Source organism: Chelonoidis abingdonii, chromosome 14 (genome assembly GCF_003597395.2).
Source record: "Chelonoidis abingdonii isolate Lonesome George chromosome 14, CheloAbing_2.0, whole genome shotgun sequence".
NCBI classification, from domain to species: Eukaryota; Metazoa; Chordata; order Testudines; family Testudinidae; genus Chelonoidis; species Chelonoidis abingdonii.
Window position 1 is genome coordinate 2796248 of NC_133782.1, and position 23597 is coordinate 2819844.

General features: G+C 49.3%; 1 protein-coding gene across 1 annotated transcript in view; it reads right to left on the reverse strand.

Moving 5' to 3' along the window:
- Positions 1 to 218: 218 nt before the first annotated feature.
- HM13 (histocompatibility minor 13) overlaps positions 219 to 23597 on the reverse strand; it is a 28915-nt gene continuing 5536 nt past the window's right edge. The window contains exons 4-12 of the mRNA XM_032766290.2: positions 21687 to 21775; positions 20809 to 20894; positions 20515 to 20640; positions 13596 to 13653; positions 9350 to 9433; positions 7675 to 7711; positions 6259 to 6361; positions 4705 to 4790; positions 219 to 657 (exon numbers count right to left, since the gene is read on the reverse strand). Coding sequence (XP_032622181.1) covers positions 576 to 657; positions 4705 to 4790; positions 6259 to 6361; positions 7675 to 7711; positions 9350 to 9433; positions 13596 to 13653; positions 20515 to 20640; positions 20809 to 20894; positions 21687 to 21775 — 751 coding nt within the window. The 3' untranslated portion in view covers positions 219 to 575. The remainder of the gene's footprint in view (positions 658 to 4704; positions 4791 to 6258; positions 6362 to 7674; positions 7712 to 9349; positions 9434 to 13595; positions 13654 to 20514; positions 20641 to 20808; positions 20895 to 21686; positions 21776 to 23597) is intronic.

The window sequence follows — 23597 nt, forward strand, 5'->3', positions numbered from 1 at the left end:
CCACTGGGCAGTGATGCTGGAGATCACTTTTTAGCTTGGAAGTAATATAACCTCATCTGCACTGAACACACTCCAGGCAGGACAGCACCCAGAGTGGGGGCCAGGCGACCCCCAAACCGCTGCTCTGGGGTAATGAGTGTTCTCCCCGCTGGGGCCCAAAGGGAGAGGTGAGCTCCCCCACTCACTTAACACCAAGGATCAGACCCAGACAGCTCCTCCATCCTTTGAGATGGTTTAATATGAGAGAAAGCGAATCCACAATACAAAATTTAAAAACCAGCCCCTTGGTTTTCCCCCTCCCCTTTTTTAGAGATGACAAAAAAATGAAATAAAAGAAGGGAGTGTGGCTGCCCAAAGTACTGTGTGGCCGTGGACAGGCCCCAGGTGGAATGTCGGGATGGCAGGACTTCAGACAGAGATGTGGCTTACAGAGATTCTCCCATCCCGACACAGACACACACACACACCACGATGCTGATACACAATTGGTCTTTTTATCTTTATCCCTTGGGATGGGGCCTGGATCCCAGCCTAGCCTGGTCCCGACACGCCCATCCTGGCCCAGACGTGCAAGGTCACTTCTCTTTTTTATCCGTTTCCATCCTTGCGTCTTTGGAGTCCCCAGGCTCCTCCTTTGGCGTGGAATTCTCCTCATAGCTGAGGGCAAGAGAAGAAGAGGGTGTTGGGAGTTAAGCAGCTGCAGTTCCTAGGAAAGTCAGTGCCTTTGCTTTGGGTGAAAGTGGGTAGGGAAAGTATGGATCAGGACCAAGGGCAGCCAGCTGCACAGAGAGCAGAGCTTTCCAGCCCGCCCCTAGCAGTGCAGATCACTGGGCTACAGTTCACACAGAGCAGGACTCCACGCAGGTGGGGAGAACAGCTCCCACGGTCACTGCAGTGTTACAGCAATGGACACTGGATTCAGCTGAAGTCACTGGGAGAGGGGAGGCTGACAACAGCCATCCTGAAGACAAACCAAGATGCACTGTCGTACCTCCCTCCCCCACAACAGACAGCCCTCCGTCCCCTCCCCAAATATACATTTCAAACAGAGAAGAGAGGGTTTCACTAGGGCAGCAAGGCGCACACGCAGATACACTAACACACGCTCCGGTCGGCCCACTGAGCACGCACGCCGATGGAAACCCCCTTCTGGTCAAGCGACTGAGAATTTAGCTCAAGCCAGCCCTGGCTTGCGTATGTGGCACGTGGATCTGAGCGCTGGCTCCCAGCGCCACGCAGAACATTCGGGCATCCTGAATAAAAGCATTTCCCCTCGACACTGCCCCCTGTACAGAGTGGCACTGGCATTTTCATGAGGCCAGATGGGCCAGGCTGTGAAGAGCACGAGTGCCTGGGACAAGTGACCTCAGTTAAGCCAGCAGCCGGGGGGCAGGCTATTCAGTAAGGCAGATTTAGGTTGTTTCTTCTTTTGGGTGGTTGGCTCTGGCTGTCTGAAGGGAAGAGCGTACGCAGAGGCTAGTCCCTCAGCAGACTTGGCCGTTCAGGAGAAGCCCCACACTAGCGACATTAGGAGCTGCAGGGGAAATCAGAGGAGAACCTGGCAGCAAGGCCTTCAGGCAGACGGTGGAGAGCTGAACACATACAATGCTGCCACCCATGCCTCGGACACCTCTGAGCTAATGACACCTACTCCAGCCCCTCCAGGCACTTGATCCTTGGGAGCGCTATTCTGGAGCCTGTGCATGGGGCTCATGAGCTGGGTTCGGACTGGGCAAACGGGTGGCCTGAAGGTGCTCTGGCACTTAGTGCTGGGATCCAGGACGCCGTCAGGGGAGGGGCACCAGTTCAAAGGAGGAAAGAATGAGCCCAGCCCAGCGTAGCGAGGCAGATGGCCACAGCACAAGCCAGACACCGTGGAGCTGGGAAGGAGTTTCACAGAACTGGAGAGACCCTACCTGGCCAGAGACAGAAACAGACAAAGAAAGGGCATCGGGTGCGATTGCTACATGGCGCTGGGGCTTTGCTGCCGGCGTCGGCGGGGACAGGACAGTTTCTGCTGCATGGAATCAGCAAGGCTGGCCGGAGAACCCGACACGGTTGGGAAGTGGGTAAGTCTTGGTGTGTGTGGCAAGATTTCAGCAGAGGATTCATAGCTGCAGGAAAGACAGGAAGCAGGAAGGGGACAGGGAGGAATGGGATAGAAGGGAGAGAAAGAAAGGAGTAAGAATCGCTTTGAGTGATATGTCTGCAAACCCTCCGCCCTGCAAAGCCTGCCTGCCGTCTCTTAAACTGCGCTTCTGGCCCCAGCACTGGGGTGAGCTGGGGGGCTCACACTGCTGTGTAAGTCATGTAAGCCCAGGAGGCACGAGCCTACAGGAGTGCAGCTGTATGAGGCATAAGGGGCCGAGGTCTATGGCATGGCCGTACCTGCAGCTACGGACAGCAAATGGACAGGGCCCAGCAGGAGAACAGAATCAGGCACCAGTGCACAGAAGTGCACCCAGGGTAGGGACAGGCCCAGAGGCCTTTGAGAGGCAGCAGACCAATACATGCAAAAGCTCCTCCATGCAGGTCTGATAGCTAGCTCCTCTGGGCGTGCTAGCTATCGGATTTCCTGGGATTAATTCAAAGCACAAAGGGAGATGGGAGGTTGGGGACCTGCCTAAGGGGGTTCTGCAGGAAAATGAACCCCAGAGAGTTAGCTCCAGCCTACATTCCGCGCCCCCACCCAAGCCCATATATCTAACTGTTCCCCCAGCTTCTTCTCTCACGTCTTCCTGGCTGCCCCAACAATCCCCTCCATAGCCAGGCCCAGCAGGCAGATCCCCTCTTCTTAGGGCACTGGTTCTGTGAAGCCCAGCAGCGGGTTTACAATTGCCCGGCCATTGAAAATACCGCTGCACTGGGCAGCCATTCTACTGTTTGGGCACCTGGTGCTCTGTCCAAAACCTGTAAGCTCCTCAGAGCAGAGCCACGTCTCCACATTCGATACACACTGCAAGCTGCAAGGGATTGCGGGCCGAGAGCTCGTGTGGAATTTAGGGCCAGGGACCATCCTCAGACTAAGATGTGCTGCCAGAAGCACAGGTGGCTGATGGAGACACAAGAAGCAGTTCCCCATCTCAAATCACAGACTTTCAGCGCTCACAGGAACACAGGCTGCATCAAAGCAACCAGGATCCTCCACCTGGTGGAATTCCTAGGGTGGGGAGGCTTCCGTCCCTCCAGGCACATGAGGTCTATCAAGTTCCATTTCCGCCTCCAGATACTGGAGCAGTTTCAAGAGATGCTGGACCCCAGAAACTTTCCTAAGACATCCAACCCCCGTGGTCTCTGCAAGACAGCGACTCCCGGAGATGCAGAATGCTGCGTCCGCCTCCAAGATGCTAGGAGGGTATCGCTCTTTCCTATCACATTAGTTCTAAGATGGGCTTGCTAACAATTGAGAACCACATTGGGGTAGGAGCTATGCGCGGCGTCCATGCCGGCCCAGCACTCCGGACCATTAACCCTTTTTGCTCTGCCACACGAGTCCACGAGCTCCTTGTTCAAATACCGCATGTACAAGCAACTTGTCTCTCACCAGAGCCGTCTCTAGCACAGGAGGGGATGCTGCAGCAGGCTGGTGAGTCACAGGCATGTGTGAAAAGTGGCTGCAGGATACCAGGTGCACAGGAAGGATGAAGCCAGAACACACAGTGCCTGCAGCAGCGACTGTCAGAAGCCAACATCAAAGGGCAGGCAGGTGCTGAAGGGACTGGGAAGAGGGGAGAAGTCCCAGCAAAGAGCCACAGTGGGGAAGACGCACAGTAGCATTCCCTAGACTAGGAGATGGGGAGGGAAGACTGGTTCTGCTGGCATCCAGCAGGTGAATGACAACTCACCCCTTTACTCGAACACGCTTTTGCCCCCATTTGTTTTTGATCAATTCTGTGTTGGCCCAGTGGGTTCAGGCCAGCTGCCAGACCCAGAGCCGCGGACCCCCTCTGAGCAGACGGAGGTAACAATGCAAGGAGCTCGTGTTTCCATGTGCCGTGGACTGTCCAAGTTCTCCCGTGACATGTGAGAAGGACGCCAGCTCTGGGGAGGAACTTACAGGGCTCCATTGTGGCTGGGAGGGTGCAGGACCCCCATGTCGGGGACAGGCCAGCCAGAAGGTGCTGGAGCCAGACTGAAGGGCACCTCCAGTTGCTGGCCAGCAGGACTAGAAGCGCCCCCTCTAAAGAGCTGGGAGTGGGAGTAGCACAGAGAAGATGGCTACATAGCTAGGACCTGCTCTGGGTGACAGGAAGGATGATTAAACAGGCTTCGTGGCACCCGTGATGATGAAGCATGCCATTACCTCTCCAGGCTGGGCTGGCTCTGCTCCCTTCCCCCAGCATGCACTGCAACAGATACTGGGTGCTGACGAGCCAGGTGTGCAGGCCCACCCTCTGACTTCACCCCAGCTCATCGGAAGAGTGAGTCAGAGTTCACGGTGCAGAGCGATACCAGAGGCCTCACCTGTGTTCCAGCCCTGGCGCTCCCACACAGTTACCCAGGAGGAGGGTAGGGACTGGGCTAGAGGAGGAACGCTCCAGGGAGACATGTATGAACACAGTTTCGCTCCCTCCACCCGTACACACGCCCACAGCATGCCCAGATGCACTCGTCCGTTTGCCTGCGCCCCAGCATGGGAACACCTGCACATTTCAGGCACTCCCAGCACTGCCAGTTAGGGAGCCGTGCCAGAGGCTGACTTACCTGAACATTTCGGTTACTTCTCCCTTCACCAAGGCCACGAGGAGAGGGAACCCAATGCAGGCAGGGACCAGGTACAGCAGGGCTGGCTGAGGGGAAGGAAAAGCAGAGGCAATTACTGCATCCAACAGTTAGAAAAACCAACACAGCCTGCAGCAAAGGCCCTTGGGGAGGAATGGGGCTGGCTCGTCTCGGGTTCACGGCTGCTCTCAGCCCCCAGATTATGGAGTAAGTCACACATGAGGGAATGCTGGGCATGGATGAGGGCTAGGGCTCAGTGTCAGATCTTTCCTTTATGATCCAGAAATCTGTAAGCTTCGAGTCCCAACATACCCTGGCACCAGGGTGAGAACGTGACCAGAAGTCCCACACTCTGGCCCAGCACAGAGCACTTCCAGGAAGGGGAGGGTGACACTTTATAGGCGCTGACTATGATAGCCAAGCTCCCGTCTGCTTGTCTAGCACCCACCTAAATGGGGACTAACGATCTGGGGATACAGCCCCAGAGGAGGAGCAGAGAACCCCCAAGTATTGACCATCCCCCCCGCCCCCAGAGCAGCCCGCTGCCCCAGGCTAACAGAGTTATGTGCTGAGGGCACAGTGGCTGCCACGCTCACTCATAGTTTCCATATCTTGTTCATTCCTTCCTCCCCTGCAGGGGAAAGCTGGGAAGCATTAAAACTAGCCAGGTATTTCTGCTGCGCTTGCACCTGCTCTTCCGATCCAGAGACAAGCCCAGGTGATGCTCCCCATTACTAAGGAGCAGGCTGTTCTCAGCACAAGAGCAGAGCTCCCCACTGAAGTGATGGAGTTGCAAGTCCAGGGAGAACCATCCCCTCCTCCAGGAGACAGTAAAGTGCAGTTATACTAGAGATGCCTGCAGCAGGCTCCACCTTTAGTGCCTGGGAATCCCAGAGCCAGTTTGCCCAATTTACAATTGGAGACAATTTGTCAATGCACGCTTCACCCGGGAGCTGAAAACCCTGCTGGCGTGGCTGCCTCCTGCGTCACCCTGGCAGGAGGCACCCTGCAGGAGGAGCTTAGCAGACAGGTTTTCAGATGCATGAGCTCTGCTCTGCTAGAAGCAGTGAACAGGGCAGGCCCCTGTAACCTTTGCATTTCATGCAGTCTCTCCCCAGCCAGGTGCTCCGCTCTGGTACAAAGCACACACCCCCAATATGAAAAGGCAAAGCGGAGCGGCTGTGTGATGGCATCTCAAGGTGGTCACCCACAATCTCAGCTCAGAGATACAGAGTCGCTTCTCTGCCCCCAAGCAGCACTGTCACCCTGATCGTAACCAAGTCCTGACCAAGCTTCCGCAGCCTGCTGCTGAACATGGCTGCCTGAGACTCAGGGGTTAGCAGAGCGGTAATGGGCAGGGCACAGAAGATGGCGGATTTGCCAGCCCTTGATGGCCAGGGACTGCAAACTCTGTGCAGTGGAAGGCATGTTTTACAGATCCTCATCGCAGAAAGACAGGGAGATCGTGTGGCCAAAACGGCAGTTTTGCAGTTCCTTTGACAGTGTGAGGCGAGGCCAGTTGGACAGCAGGCTTACCTGGGCATGTTTGAAGATGTGCATGATGAATATGGTCAGGCCCAGTCCAAAGATGTATGCCACAAAGCTGGTGTAGAAGTACGTGTGCGTGTTCTTCTTTAAACTACAGGGGAGGGAAGAGAGCAGGATTAACATGGGCCCTGAGAGTGGCAATCCCCACACCACTCCAGCTTATGGACTTTGGGAGCTGTATCAGGGAAAATCTGCACCTGGCCTACAACCTGGTGGCAACATATCCACACAGGAGACTGACATCCAGGCTGGCAGAGACCGTCGGCACCATTGCTCCTGAGCCGCCCCCCTGCCCGTGCTCAGAGTAGTGCAGAGCATCTGCTGAGAGCACAGTCCAGTCCTGGAGGGGAGGCTGCCAAGACATGAGGTCTCTGGAAGGATCCTGGAACCCGCAGTCCTTACCCAATAAACACAAGAAGTGCCTGACAGCCGTACCCCATTAACATGAGTGAGGAAGCTGCAATGAGAAGCCCTCCACCAAGGGAGCAGCTCTTCACCTGTATCTCCCTGCACCCATTCCCCGGCTGGGCAGCTGTTTTACTGCAGGTCAGGCCGGGGCAGCAGCTTCAGGCAGAAGCACCCATAGCACTTCCAGTCCTGCACGAAGCCAGCACAGATCCATGTGGCAAGTGGAGCGTTTGAGCAGGAGTGGGAACCTGAGGGAGGCATATTCAGCAGCCCATCTTCCAAGGGCTGCAAGGTGAGCACTGAGAACTAGAGTCCCAGGGGCAGGCCGAACACCATGTGGGAAGGCCCTGCTTTCCCTACACATGTGAAAACAGCCCTGGCAACAGATGCGCACAGACAATGGGTCATGCGTCCAGAGAAGTGCTTCTTGTGTGTGACAGGGCGACTCCCAACAGCCTCTCACTGGCCTACACCATCGGCAACAGTGGCCCTGAGCACTCCTCTTCCCGTCTCCATGTGCCCAACCACACACTGCTGCCTCGCTTCCACTTCTCCCAGGTCCACCACAGCTGTCTCCTATCTGCTCTTCCTCTAGTCCCAGCATGTGCAGGATGCTGCTCTCACGCACACAAACGCAGCAGTTTCCAGGGTCAAACAACATGACAGGGCCCCAGTCATTTCATGGCCCAGATCACAAGTGACTGCCCCCTGCCCATGGACTTTCCCCAGCCTAGCTCACAGATCTGATCTTTCTGGGCTTGTCCAGCACCAGGCTCTTTTCACTCACGACGACTGTTGCCTTCTCTTTTGTTCTGTTGCTTTCTAAACTAATCCTGTGGCCTCCTGTCAAAGCTTTCCCAACTCAAGGCTCAGCAAGAGACAGCTGGCCACCCAGGCCTTCCTCATCTAGTTCAGCAAAGCACTCTGGGGCAACTTACACAAATGCAGTGCAAAACAAAGCTGTCCTGTAGACATGCTCCTAGAGGCACAGCTCACCTGATGTCAAAACGCAGCAGCAGAGCAATGAAGATCCCTGAGGGGCAGAAACACCGAGTTAGAGAATGGGGATGGAGAGATCCCCTATCTGACAGCTGGCACCCAATGCAGAGTGATGAGATGATTCTGTACTTGGCCACGGCCACAAGTCCATTTGGGACCTCAGCACCCTCTTGTGGCTGAATTCAATATTGGTCCAGTTCTAGCGAAACAATTCCTGACTCCCTGGGTATTGTAAAGCAGTGGTTCTCAACCAAGGCACATGTACCCTGGGGGTACACGGAGGTCTTCCAGAGGGTACATCAACTCATATTCACTACCTAAAAAGCACTAGCGAAGTCAGTACAAACTAAAATTTCATACAATAACTTGTTTATACTGCTCTATATACAGAAATGTAAGTACAGTATTTATGTTCCAAATGATTTTATAATTCTATGCTAACAATGAGAAAGCCAGCCATTTCTCAGTAATAGTCACTGAGACCACTTTTGTATTCTTATGGCTGATCTTGTAAGCAGGTAGTTTTTAAGTGAGGTGTAACTTGGGGGTACGCAAGACAAATCCCACTCCTGAAAGGGTTACAGTGCTCTGGACAAGTTGAGAGCCCCTGCTGCTGAGCGCCCAACCCCAACCCCTTGCTGCAAAGGGAAACGGCAGGAGGGGGAGGCACTGAAGATCAGGGGAGTAAATACAGGGGAACTATGCTGGGGCAAAGGGCAGAGCACGCCATGAGAGGGAATGCATCTGAAGCCATATGCTCACCCCACTTCCTTTCAGACAAGCGGTCCCTAGCCTGGAATTCAAACTGGTGACCAAGTGCTGCTGTCTCCAGCACACAAGCACATTCCTTAAGGAACATTTCCCTGGCCCTAACCAGAAAGGGAGGCCTGACATACCTGCCACCCACTAGAGCTAGATTACGTGACAAGGCCCAGCACATCTGTGAGCACCACTAGCTGTGCTGCCAGAAGCCCTCCCCTTCAGAGAACACTTTTCAGTCTAAAATGCTTCTAAGACCATCTGCTCCCATGAGTTCCTTCCCTAGGGGCCCACGGTAGCAGTCGGGAGGGAAAGGGATCTCCTAAGAGTCCAAACCCTGAGAAAGGGGCGGCAGCAAAACAGCAGCATATCCCTGCATCAGTGCTCCCGAGCGCAGCCCAGGCCAGCCAGCCCCAGCTCCCGGCTGACTTGAAGAGCTCCCGGTAGCCCCATGCTGCGAGCCTGCAGCAGGCTCTATACGAATGCATATGACGGAGCCATTTGGTGCTAGGATTGGCAATGGCCTTGCTGCACATCAGCATGGCAAACAAACTCCACAGCTATCATGACAGCTCCAATGCCAACACCTGGCTTCCCTCTACAACCTTTCCCATATGCCTTCCCCTCTCCTTGCTCCCTTTCCTGCTCCCAGCTTCAGGCTTCCCAAAAGCCAAGGGCTTCTCCAATCTCCCTTTGACAGCCGCCATTCTGGGCTCCCCCCCACTTCAGAACCACGAGACTTTGTCCTCATCCAGCTCTTATGCAGAGGATTCCATGGTTGACCTGCAGCCATTCAGCTGTATTTGTAGTGTACACTCCACACCCAGGCCCCAGCAGGCCAGAGTCCAGGCACCAAAATCATATCCTGGGTTGAGTAACACTTTCTATTAACACACCATCCATTCATCTTTACCTGGAATTACAACATCTCCAAGACCCAACATGGCAAAGTTGTCAGCCTCCAGCCCCTTCTCCAGCAGATCCTGGGGGAAAACCACTGGAAAAGCAGAGAGGGAGCATTACACAGGAGAAGAGCTCAGGTTTAAAAGCACTAACTCAAGCTGATGCTTTGGTTGGAGATTAGCAGCAGGTGTGCATACGGACAGGAATGGAAAGAGCTATAGGTGAGAGTTCTCTCTCCAAACTCAGTCTATTCTTATTGCCACAAAGCTGCATCAACTTACTGCATATCCCCCCTCTGCAGGCCCTGGAAAGCAAGGGAACAAGGAGATAAATCATTCAAATCCTATTCACACTACACACTTGCAAGCCAACACCCACAGCAGGTGAATGGGGAGAGACATGCCCCATCTACATGCAATTCTTCTGTGCATGGCAGCTGGGCTCCTCCTGGTGAGCTGGGGAAGCAGCAGTATTAGGACATTCGGAGCTTCCTTTGGTGAAGCTGTCTTGACTTCGCCCATCTCGCAGGCAGCAGTGCTGTGTGGCGCCAACTTGGGGGAAGATCACATTGAGGGGGGGGAAGAAAAAGGGAGGTGGGAAGCCTCCAGGCATCCTCCTCTGGGTCCCCCAGCTGGAGATGAGTCCAATAGGGCTGCTCAGGTGGTTTGCAGAAGCTGCTGTCTCTGGAGAGGAGCTGATAGTTTCAGTTCAAGACACTTCACAAGCTGAGCTGTCCCATCTCTCTACTCGGTATTAGAAGCAGGGGAGGACTTGGTGGGAGGGGGCAGGGAGATGGAAAAGGCGGTAGCAGATGGAGCATTATGAACAGCCTGTAGCCATCCAGGCCACAGGGGGCCAACAGTTCAGAGTGACCCGTGCCCGAGATGCAATAGGAATGCATGGCAGGTTTGTCTGGAGTGGGTGGGCTGTTAGCTAAAGGAACCCAAAGAAACAGGCAACTCAGGAAAAAAGGTGCAGTATGGTTCTTTCACTACATGTGAAAGCAGAGAAAAAATCTGGAAAAAAACTGATATGAATCCAACAGTCCCACAGACTCACTATAGAAATTCCCTGCATGCCTAATAAGAACACAGCAGTAGGAATATAGTACCGACCACCTGACCAGGATGCTGATGGTGACTCTCGGAGATTCAAGAGGCTACAAAAACAGAAACCCCAATAATAACGGGGATTTCAGCTAACCCCGTATTGACTGGGAACACATCACCTCAGGACAGGATGCAGAGATCAAATTTCTAGCAACTAGTTCTGGAACGCACAAGGGGAGGGGCAATTCTTGATTTAGTCCTAGCAGCGCACATGATCTGGTCCAAGAGGTGAACTGCTCAGTAACAGCAACCAGAACATCTTTGGAGGAGGGGCAGGAAATACCACAGTAGCATTTCACTTCAAAAAGAGGAATGGCAAGAAAACGATAAGCCTAGTTAAATGAAAATTAAAAAGAACAGTCACAAGAGTGAAATGCCTGCAAGCAAACTTTTTAAAAGATACTGTAATAGAGGCTCAAAATACATAAAACTAAAACGAAAAAAGTAAGAGAGCCAAAATACGCCACCATGGTAACAATAAAAAGATCTCTTTTAAAAACTGGAAGTCCAGTCTTACTGAGGAAAATAGAAAGGAGTGACTGGCAAGTCAAGCATAATTGGGCAGGCCAAAAAATAAATTAAAAAAGCAACTAGCAAAAGAGAGACAAACTAACAGCAATTTTTTTTAAGTACATCAGAGGCAATAAGTCTGCCAAGCAACCAGTGGGGCCAGTGGATGATCAAAGTACTAAAGGAGCACTCAAGAGAAGCTAAATGAATCCTTTGCATTGGGCTTCACTGCCAGCAAAATTCCCACGTGAGTCACTTTTTAGGTGACAAATCTGAGGAACTGATGTCTGAAGGAACTGGACGTGTCACTAGAGGAGGTTTTGGAACAAACTGATAAATTAAACAGTCATAAGTCACCAGGACCAGATGGTGTTCACCCAAGAGTTCTGAAGTAATTCAAAGGTGAAACTGCAGAAGTACTAATTGTGGTAGTAATGTATTGTTTCAATTAGCCTCTGTACCAGATGACTGGAGGATAGCTAATGTTACGCCAATTTTTTTAAAAAGGACTCCAGCAGCAATCCTGGCAATTACAGACCAGGTGAGCCTAACTGCAATGCCAGGCAAACTGGTTGCAACTATAGTAAAGAACAGAATGATCAGACACAGAAATGAACACAATATGCTGGGAAAGATTCAACACAGCTTTTGTAAAGAGAAATCATGCCTCCATCAACTAGAATTCTTTGAGCGGGCCAAATTTGTGGACAAGTCGACATGCATCTGACAAAATGGGTATTCACCCATGAAAGTTTATCCTCCAATACATCTGTTAGTCTATAAGGTGCCACAGGATTCTTTGCTGCTTTTACAGATCCAGACTAACACGGCTACCCCTCTGATACTTGATGCCATGCAAGGCACTGCATTTAGCTGTATGGAGTGGAAATCCGTCAACCTCATGAAGAAACTTGCGCAAGTACAGACATCTTCCTTTCCAAATGCAAACGGATGGACATCATACCAAATGGACTAAAGGTAAAAAATCCACTGCTATCTACATACTACACAGACCACAGTGAGAGATTATGCCATACACTATCAAAGAAACTGAGAAGGTAAAAAATCCACTGCTATCTACATACTACACAGACCACAGTGAGAGATTATGCCATACTCTATCAAAGAAACCAAGGAACCGCCTGATCAGTATCCTATACAGCAAACAGGAAAACATCAAAAAAAAAAAAAAAAAAGAGCTCTCCAACCTGGAGACTCTCATAAAATAACCAACCTTCCACACAAACAGACTTTACTAAAATAAGATAGGAGATCTACATTACACACTTCACCTCTCTACAAAGGAACAAGGACTGTAAGCTGTCTAAACTCATACCTGCCACATGGGGCCACAACAGGGTACCCCAACTCACCCAGCAAAATCTGGAGACTAAGAGGGATTCTATGAGCCAACAGTGTGCCTTTGTTGCCAAGAAGGCTAATGGCATATTGGGCTGCATTAGTAGAAGCACTGCCAGCAGATCGAGGGAAGTGATTATTCCCCTTTATTCAGCACTGGTGAGGCCACATCTGGAGTACTGTGTCCAATTTTCGACCCCCCACTACAGAAAGGATGTGGACAAATTGGAGAGTGTTCAGCGGAAGGCAATGAAAATGATTAGGGGGCTGAGACACATGATTTACGAGGGGAGGCTGAGGGAACTGGAATTATTTAATCCGCAGAAGAGAATCGTGAGGGGGAATTTGATAGCAGCCTTCAACTACCTGAAGGGGGGAGGGGGGAGAGGGTTCCAAAGACAGTGGAGCTAGACTGTTCTCAGTGGCAGCAGATGACAGAACAAGGAGCAATGGTCTCAAGTTGCAGTGGGGGAGGTCTAGGTTGGATATTAGGAAAAACTATTTCACTAGGAGGGTGGTGAAGCACTGGAATGGGTTACCTAGGGAGGTGGTGGAATCTCCTTCCTTAGAGGTTTTTAAGGACAAGCTTGACAAAGCCCTGGCTGGGATGATTTAGTTGAGACTGGTCCTGCTTTGAGCAGGGGATTGGACTAGATAACCTCCTGAGGTCTCTTCCAACTCTGATATTCTATGATTCCATTCTAGCTTTACATGCAAATCCCCACGCAGCCTGAACTGTGGTGCAGCTACCAACACCCCAGAATACTTCAGATTCCATGGCTTCAGGTACCTTTCAGATCCCGTGTCTGATGCACCTGCCTTGTTCAGTGCTGTAGAAACTCACTTCATACTTCTGAGGTGACTCTGAGTCCCCATGATTCCCACCTTAAAGGCTTTGTACTGACCCACTTCACAGGCTGGGTCAGGTCTCTGCAGATATTCCCACCCAATCATCAGAGACCTGAATGCCCACATCCAATGCTACCCTGCCTGGCAGGTGTATTGTACTTCATGGTGTGCCAGTGACAGGACACGCTAGAAAGACCTATACAGATCTAGAGCAAATGGCTGCGAGAGGATCCAAATTCCTCACGGGCAGAGTGTAAGCAGGAGTAGGATTCCAACTCAGAGAGCGAGACCAGGAAAGAATCCACTCATGAACAGGGGCACGCACAATAGAATGTAAAACAAGCCAGGTGGAGCACAGAGCCCAGGCAGCGAGGGTGATGAGCAGGAGACAGGACAGGTACTCCCAGAAAGCAGGCAAGATCTACTCACGTTTTATTGGTGCCTCAAATGATTTGGCAACAGTCACCATCACGTTGGTGCCAAAAACCTAGGAGCAAACAGTCCAAAGTGAAAACAGAGGCCCAAGTAATAACAAAAGAAGCCATTCTAGTACAGTGGCCTAGCTGCAGCTACCACTAGTGCCAGTTGTGATCACAGCAGAGCTGAGCTCCCGCCAGGCACAGAATCACAGTATTCACTTTCTACTGATTCACATTAGTTGAGCGTGAAGCCAGAGTAACAGGAGTGCAGCAACTCTCCCCAAAGGACCTTATTTCTGGAGTTTAAAGGACTCACTCTCGACACACTCACATCATATCTTGTTTGAAAGATTATTTTAGGTACATTTAGATGAAGGATTAAGTGGAATTGTCAAGTGGTGCCATAAGCTTGTACGTAAGGTGAAACAATGGTACACGAAATGAGAAAGTCATTTTTTGGACTGTTCCAGAAACACTAACATGACAATGACTGGAGTTTTACTATTTAGATTAATTTCAACACCTTATTATGGTGTTTGTGAAAACTACCAAACAGCAATATATTAAAAGATCTGTATTGGTTTTGCACGTGTGTTTTTCCCAGAAGTTATACTGTTCAGCATGTGGCAAAAGTGGTGAAGATCAACATTTTGCAATACAGTAACATGAACCATTTTCACATCACATGAGATACTCTGACAATTAAGAATACAAGCGATGGGATGAAGAGGGATAGCTCAGTGGTTTGAACATTGGCCTGCTAAACCCAGGGCTGTGAGTTCAATCCTTGAGAAGCCCATTTAGGGAACTGGTTTAAAAATCTGTCTGGGGATTGGTCCTGCTTTAAGCAGACGGTTGGAGTAGATGACCTCCTAAGGTCCCTTCCAACCCTATGATTAGAATAGTTTTCCTATATTTTTAATTGAAGTTTGCTGACCGGACAGTTTCACACTGAAGGTTGGGAACCAGTAACAGGAGAGTGTATGCCCATAGTTTGCCCTGCACAGTGGGGAGGTACAAATGTACACAAATTCCTAACATAAGGCTTTTCCATTTGTAAATACAAAGTCGCATTTAGCCTGCCTGGTAGGTTTTTAATTTGCAGTTGCCTATGCATGCAGTACTAGCCTTTGAAATATTCTAGCAACTAGCTTTTTAATTCAGTGACACTTTATGCACAGGTCAGTATTGGTGTTAAAGATAACAATACACAGCTTCATATTATGAATATACAAAAGCTTTGAGAGAAAGAAGTGGCTTAACAAGAAGTAGTGATGACAAACCTCACAAACAAGTCCTTTCCTCTGCACTGAAGGGAGATGAAGAGCATGTTACAGCTCTTACCAACCATGTGAGCAATAATATGACAAACCCACTTGACCCTGTATCACAGCTAGAGCAATATTTCTCATATGTGGCCACCAGGGGCTTTTCTTGCAGTTTCTTGGGTGGTGATTTGGGGGTTGGGGAGGAAAGAAGCAGCCTCTTCCCTGGGGCTGGCAGGATGGGTTGGGGCTTGCCCCCCTTTGGAGCCACAAACACCAGAGGAGCAGACATCCAGTGTGTTTCCCATCTTCCCAGTGCAGTGGGGCTCAGGCTTCTGGCTTCAGTCCTGGCATGGCGGGCGGCAGGCTCCGACCACATGGCACCAGGATCCTGCCATGGGTTCTGACCATGGGGCTTTGGCTACTCAGTAGTAGGCTCCATTCCTTGCCTGCAGGACTTCATCCCCGGACTCACCACCCCATCATTGCCCTTGCTGCCTCCCTACCCACCTCCTCATCCAAGGCTTAATTTGTTCCCCGGCTTGCCAGGGCTGAATAAGTCAGCTGTGAAAAGTGATATTTGTTAATATCAGTTTTCACTGCCTCGCAGCCAGCTAACAGGTCTGTTAATACAACTTTTCACAGCAACCAACATAAAAATCACTCTTCACAGAAACAGACTTATTAGCTAGCAAGTCTAAAAAATGCAGTGAAAAAAGCAAAACAACAATAATAAAAAAAAAAAAAAGACAAGAACATGTAAAGCACCTTATTTGTGTTTCTGTTCTGTTTAGGTCCAGTAAAGAAGAGAGACAACTGTACGTTATTTTTATTATTAAGTTCGCAAAAAAATGTACATAATAAATTACAAAGATTTGGACATAGACATGTACATATTTGTTTTTCCTAAAGTTAATTAAGTATTTTAAGAAAAATTGTCAAGCAGCCACCAGCAAAAGTTGGTGGCTGCACTCAAACGCCAAAATTTTTTTGCAAGAACACCTGTGTTATAGACAGATAGTTAAGGGTTAATGTCTCTTTTACCTGTAAAGGGTTAAGAAGCTCAGTAAACCTGGCTGACACCTGACAAGAGGACCAATAGGGGGACAAGATACTTTCAAATCTTGGTGGAGGGAAGTCTTTTGTTTGTGCTCTTTGTGGTGGTGTTGTTCGCTCTTGGGACTAAGAGGGACCAGGCGTACATCCAGGCTCTCCAAATCTTTCTGAATCAGTCTCTCATGTTTCAAACTTGTAAGTAATTAGCCAGGCAAGGCATGTTAGTCTTATTTTTGTTTCCTCAACTTGTAAATGTTTCTTTTTGCTGGAAGGATTTTACCTGTTTGCTGTAACTTAGGTTCAAAGGCTGGGGGGCCCCCTCTGGTCTACAGAAATCTGATTACCCTGTAAAGCATTTTCCATCCTGATTTTACAGAGATAATTTTTACCTTTTCTTTCTTTAATTAAAAGCTTTCTTTTAAGAACCTGATTGATTTTTCCTTGTGTTAAGATCTAAGGGGATTGGATCTGGACTCACCAGGGATTGGTGGGGGAAAGGAGGGGGGATAGTTAATTTCCCCTTGTGTTAAGATCCCAGGGGATTGGATCTGTGTTCACCAGGGAATTGGGGAAGTCCCTCAAGGCAACCCAGGGAGGGGACAAAGTTTTTGGGGAACAGAGAGTGCCCCAGACACTGGAATTCTGGGTGGTGGCAGTATACCAGAGCTAAGCTAGTAATTAGGCTTAGAAGTGTCCATGCAGGTCCCCACATCTGTACCCTAAAGTTCAGAGTGGGGAAAGAAACCTTAACAACCCGATTTAGAGGTGCTTACCAACATAGCTACCGGACTACATGTAACATCACATGTAAACAAGTCTCTACTGAAAACAGCAGATGTTGGTGAAGAACAAACAGATTCATGAGAGGTGCACTTGATTCTAATGAGACCCGTAGCTTCTTCAGCCCAGTCAAGAAATCTGGCATCAAAACATTTGCTGACACGGCCAAGATGATCAAATTTAAGTCTGACCAGGGAGGGATAATCACAGCAGCAACCAATCCAGAAAATGTTTTCCATGAGCCCTGTCCTTAGCAAGGTGCAGAGATATTTCAATGGCAACTGTTCTTAGTCACCCAACAGGACCTGTACCTATGTCCCTCTTCCACACTGATACAACAAGAAGAACAGACAAAGATGAATTAGGACATCAACTGGAAGCTCAAGATGGAAGAATCAGTAAGTTAAGAGCGTGCAACAGAGAAACCACAGCCTACATCAGAAGTGCCATGGCTACCATAGCAACGATGGCACATTCCAATTCCACACCTTTGATGAACTGGCTGCTGAGTACTTGAGGCAGGTCCAGAAAGGATCTGACAAAGCTAATTCTGCCATCGAAGTCTTTGACAGATACAATAGTAACTCTGTGAAAACTGCAGAAAGACAACACTGGACAGGATCCAAGGAGGGATGCAAGACAGAGCAGGCGATTGATGGATGCCCTGTGCCTCCAAGGAAGAAGTTTCTAAGGCCTTGTCTACACTACAAAGTTTTGTCAGCAAAAGGTAAGCCGCTTTAATCAAAATCACTGTTGCAGGCCCTCACTAGCTCCTTGTGTCGGCAGAGTGCATCCACACTAACAGCTCACGCATGGACACAACGAGCTGTGCACTATGGGTAGCTATCTCACCGTGCAAGAGGGCATGTGGTGCTTTGGGAAGGGTTTGCAATGCCTCAGTAGATTGTCAGTCGCTTTTTCAACTGAAGAGTGTGTGTGCGCGCGTGGTGGGGGTGGGGGGAGAAGAGTGGTATGTCTTTGACAGGGAAGACAGCAGGCTGACCGACCTACAAACCCCGTCCCCCACCCCCTACTATCATCCCCTGGCACTGCTTGGAGTCTGCACAGCAGTATCTCCTGACAGCCCACTCTGCCTGCCTGCCTATGGCTCTGACACTCCCTGAGTTCCCCCACAGCCTCCTCAGCTGCCGGGAGACATCTGGAGCAGATCTGTAGTTGAGAAATGGCAAAGCAGCACAGTGGTGCCCCCTGTCCCCAAGCAGCAGCCTGCCTGCCGCTGTGTTCCTAGTGCAGGGCAGAACAGGAGGCTTCCACATTAACTTTGCTCTTTGTTCCCCGAACAGAGCAGCACACGGGGTTGTCGGATACTTCCTGGAGCTTTGAAAGGGGAGGGGGACATGCACAGAGGGTAGGAGAGATCAAAACAGTGAGCAGAGCTGTCACAGTGGGCATTGCGGGATACAGGCGGAAGCCAGTTATATCGACAAAACAAACAGCAGTGTCTAAACTGACACTTTGTTGCTTTAACTTTGAAGCAAAAAGCTTTATACCTCTTGTTGAGGTGGTTTTAAATGGTCAGCAAAACAGAAGAGTTTTGCCACCAAAAGTAGCTTTGTAGCGTGTATCCCTCTCATTTTGTCGGAAAAAGGCAGCTTTCGCAGACAAAACTTTGTAGGATAGACAAGGCTTAAATGTTGCATCCAGCAAGCAGTCACTTGTAATATTCCTCTGACTAGATGGTTCAAAATATACCTGAGGGTGCATGAAAACGCTCAGCACAAACACCACTCCTGGCTGGAGATTTTTCCAGTAGCACTTGCTCTTCACTACTTTCCGAAAATGGAACAGAGAGAGAAACATGTGGATTGAAACACTCCATTACCAGCACAACTGACAAGTGTTGCACTTCATACTTGTGCGTGCAATTTGTGATGCACTCATTCCTGACTTCTGCAACATATCTCCTGCTGTACCTGCATTAACAGGATGTGACTGTGTCATTCCTATTTGGTGTTGGGGAAAAAAAGTCCGTGCTTAATGTTGTTAAAACAAAGACAGCTTACTGCTTCCGGGAGAGAGGACAGACAAGCTGTGATGTCTGCAGCAAGGTTGGTATCAGTGCTGTCTGAAGTGAGAAAGAAAAGAAGACCCACACATCTGAATTGCTTGTGCCTGAATCTAGCCATCAAAAAGGACCAGTCGCTGGTCAAATGCTCACCATGTGAGGAGTTTTGAAGTGCATGTCAAAAGAGCATCTTAGCAAACAAAGATTTGGATGTCCTTGCACACAGGTAAACCAGACAGTGAATCACCATTGCAACATGGATGGAAAAATGTGGATGATGAATTACTTCCTGTATTCTTCAAGGGCCAGTTTGCATCTGAGCTTCTACAAGACCGTATTTGTGCCTGTACCAATATGGGCTGCTGCATAACTATATGAGTTTAAAGGGTAAATCAAAATCTAATAGATTATGACCTCAAAGCATCAAAACAACAATACAGAGAGACATTAAACTAACAGAAGTGAATGCAAATATTGAAAGTGGTCACTAACGTATGATGGTGTCAGTTTATCCCTGTTTCTATGGTAATGGCACCACTTGACAGCTCCATATCATACCTCATCCTAAAGCAGACATCATAAGGTTCCAAATGACGTATGATGTGCATGTGTAGAGAGGATACACTAAGTCGAACAAATTGATGGTGCCTGCCATTGGCCTAAATTCACATGAAGGCATTTCAGCAAAAGTACAAACTGCTGATTTGGCCTCAATTAGCAGACAATGCATAGTTTGTGTCTGGAAGTTTAAAACAGGATTGAATTCAATAGGAAGTGTAACAATTGCTTCTGACAACTGTATTTTGCTCTTTGGCCATCTATTTTTATTGTATTATCTGGAGGAATATGTCCATTTTAAATATTGACATCTTTTTGCTGGACTGACTGAACACGTGTTTGTCAGGACTCTTCAATTCCTGGTCATTTCATGGCATCTAGTTTAGATTAAGCCGACTGTAGATCTATAAATCAGAGGCCAACTAGTTTCTGGCCAGTGAGATCCAAGAGTTAGCCTAGAGAGACAACAGTATGACAGAATGGTGCAATCTCTGTTAGAATGTCTATTATAATCAAGGAGTGAGGTCAGAAAGCTCTAGCTAGGGCTAAAGAGAGGATAGTATCCAGAGGGACTTTCCAGCAGACTGGGCCTTGAAGCAGCCACCAGGAATAAGGAAAATCTTTAACAAACATTCTAGCAAAACTTCACACCAACATTACAAGAAGGACCTGTAGCACGTTCAGTAAATTATTTATCTTCTCCTTATTGTAAAATCAATACCTTGGATCCCAAATTGTGAATGACTCTCACTGAACTACGTGACTGTTTAACGCTGAAGAGACACATGAAAACAAGCGGCAAGGACAAGTCCTTTGTACAGAGCCAGGAAGTCTGGTTGGAGACTGCTTGTAGGAACAGCATGACAATCAGCTGAGAAAACCAGATATTCTAGAGCAAACAGATAGCAGTGCTGGTGCCAGCTGCATTATGCAGTGCAGCAGGTTTCTCTCGCTGGAGAGATGCATGCTCCGGGAGCCACCCTATGGAATTAAGTGAATAAATTGGAAGAATATATGCTGGGCCAAGTTTTGGCCAAAAACCCTGTCATTTCCCCTCCCTCTCACCCCCCTTGCCTTTGGGCAGAGGAGAAAGCGTACACCCGATTGTAGTCATGGTTTCCAAGATTCCCTCCTTTCCCAAAATTAGCATGACATCATATAAGGTCAACTCTGCCAGAAAACCCACAGAACAGGGTGGCGTGACATTGCTCCTCCTCCAACACCCAAGAGCTGCGCCTGCTTACCCAGAACACATCATAGATGAAGAGGCCCCCGAGCAGGATGCACCCAGTGCTGACATTGTTCAAATGCAGGAGCTCCACGCCGTTGAGAGAGAACGCCAGTCCAAAGAGATTGTTTGCAATCCAGTGCTAAGGGCCAAACACAATAGGAAGATGGTTCTAGTTCAGCACAGCCAGCGGCACAAACTGACTATTCCTTGCAAGCAAATTACCAAGAGACTCCCAAGTTTGATCTAGGGGCTGTTCCTCCCACTTCCTAGTTTGACTATCCCATTGCTGCTTTGCTCCCTTTCTTACCTTCCTCAGCAGGTACCAGACTCCAACAACGCTGCTCATAGCCAAGCACACAAGGTCCTTGGAATCAAACTCATAATTCACTATTTCTGTAACAAAGATAACAGCATGATTCCACCTAGCCCGCACAATTCCTCCTCCCACTCACACAGGCAGAGCAGTGACTAGTATATATATAGCAGATGAGCAACACAGGACCACCGTGGCAACTTTCCCAAACGAATGACGGAGTGACACTGCACATGCAAGTGACCAATTCTACAGTAACCATATTCAAGTTAGGGGTGCATTCAGAACTGAACTTGGAAAATCCGGACCTTTCCTTTCAACCAGGCCACTCTTCCTCGGCAGATTGTCTTGCTGCCAGGAAGGACACTGAACTCAGGTTTGCTGGGATTGTATACACACAGCTGTCTCAGGAGGTGGATGCCTTTTTGCCTTTCACATTCACACAGTTAACTAGCGGTAAGTACTTTTTCTGCCAGGTGAAACATTCTACTTGTGCACAGACCATCAGTGCATGGAGATCAGGAGCACAGTAGACAGCATTAGATTACTTAAAAGCCTTAGATAAAAATATTAACAATGAATTCTCTTTATCAGTCTCATTTCTGCAGCGCCCTGATACTGGGATCTTCCATCTGACCAGAAGCCAGCCGACAGGGAGACACCAAAGAGGTCCGACAGCAAATGCACAGTATCTAAAGAGCACTGGGTACATCCAAACAGACCCTAGCAGCATGGAGTGGGGAATGAGAGGCAGAGAGTCCAAAATATTTTGATTCAATGAAGGGTTGAAAGTTGACAAGCTGAGGGAGAGTAAGAGCACATGAAGCAGGAAACAATAAAGTCCCAAGAGAAAGCAGGCAAAATAGAAATACCTTCCTTGTTTTCCCCCGAGCCCTGCGTGAAGAGAAGCTGGTACTGTTTGCTGGGGAAGTTAGCTGGGAAGAATTTGTTCATGATGGGGCTGAAATAGAGATGGAGAGAAGGTCAATCCTGCAGAAGCACCTGTGAATTCAATGCACTTCCCTAGCACCTCCAGGATGACTGCAAATCCCATTACAAAAATTAAATCCCAACCTCTCTGCCCTATCCCCACTGTACAGATGGAGATACTCAAGTACAGAACAACGAAGTGACTTGCTGAACATTCCTGAGATACTGGCACAGCCAGGGCTGTGACTGTCACCAGGTTCTAACCGGCAAGAGACAGTCTTTGTAAGGTTATAGGCAGTATTCAAACCAATTTGTAGGGGGGCCTGCAGGGGACCATTGCTGGGTATATTTTGGAAGCATACCAATTTGGTGCAATTGGCTGCATTCCAATGCTTTTCAGAGTCACCCATGGCAGGGTTAGCTTAGCATTAGCCAGAGAGAAAGGAGAGCTCTGGAGGCAGAGAAGCCTAATCCCAATTCTGCTAGTGCTCAGGAGTGATGGTTCTCATTTATCATCCATCACACCTCCTAACACTGTGAGGTTGTAGCTCACTCTGGATTACCCTCTGTACGCCCCAGCCCACCTAACAGTTTCTAGTGTATCTTCCTGCAGCATCCCACGAGTCTCCTGGATCAGAGACTTGCAGAGGAGAGACCCCCATTCGAAGCCTGACACCAGCAATACCGTCTCAGGCAGTAGCTAATGTGTTTGTGTCAGCACATCTAGAGAGAAAAATCCAAAAGCCTGGGGAAAGTTATCTCTGTCCCAAAAGCCCACAACCTCCTGGGTTTGCAGGGCCCAGTGGAACCAATATCAGAAGTCAGAGGGGTCCATGTAGGGATTAAAACCCCTTCCTTTAGGTTACAGGATCTTTCCCCTCCCCGCACCACCCCCAAAAGGCCCCAGACAGCTCAGGAGATAGGAAATTGATGCCTCTCTCCTCACAATAACTTTGCTTTTTTAGAAAAGCTCAGATGAGATTGTAACATCCAAGGCCAGATCCTACCCTACTCTAAGGTGCAAAGGGCCCTTAAACGCTGCCTTCAGTGAGCGACTAGTTTCCCCTGGAAAGGCAGAGTCCTCAACTGGTGCAAAGCTGGCAGAGCTGGCCCCTCCGGTGGATGGGGCAGGAAGGGGCACGCTGGAGTACACCACACTCTAGTGAGCCTTGCTGGTGCAATGAGGTCCGACTGCTCTAACTTGCAGTGGGAGGTGGGGCTGGCTGTGGCTAGCCACAGGCATGGGGGATGAAGCAGGACGGTGGCCCAATTCCACCTGCTTCCTGGACTGTATCACATTTTGTCCCAGCGCAGCTGAGAATTTAGCCTGCAGTTTTCCCTGAGGTTTGTGCTTTGTAAACCCATTTCCAACTGGCTTTGCTGAGGCACAAGCTCTGGCAATAAAAGCCCACTGAGGATTTCACAACCATCTCTCTCGGTTGCTGTTCAAACCAAAACGTTCTCTGTCCTGCTTAAATACAACCTACGCCGTAAGCTGCTCAGGAGACGGACAGTGCCTTGCTGGGCATGCACACCTACGGTGCAGTAACAGCATAAATCCAAATGCTTTTGCAGGCAGCATAACCTAGTGCTTTGTCAACTAGCCTGGGGCTTGGGAGAGCTGGGTTCTACGCCTGGCTCCTCCACAGGTCTGCTATGTGACCTTGGGCAAGTCATTTCCCCTCTCTATGCCTCAGCTTCCCTTTTGTAACGTGCTTAGAGTTCTGTGGATGAAAAACGCTGTAAGAGCTAGGTCCCATTATTACTGCTGCAAGGTAACAGCACTCTGGGAATAAACAAGTCCAATCTGCCCTCTTTCCTAGGTGCACATACACCATAGGGCACTTCCCTAT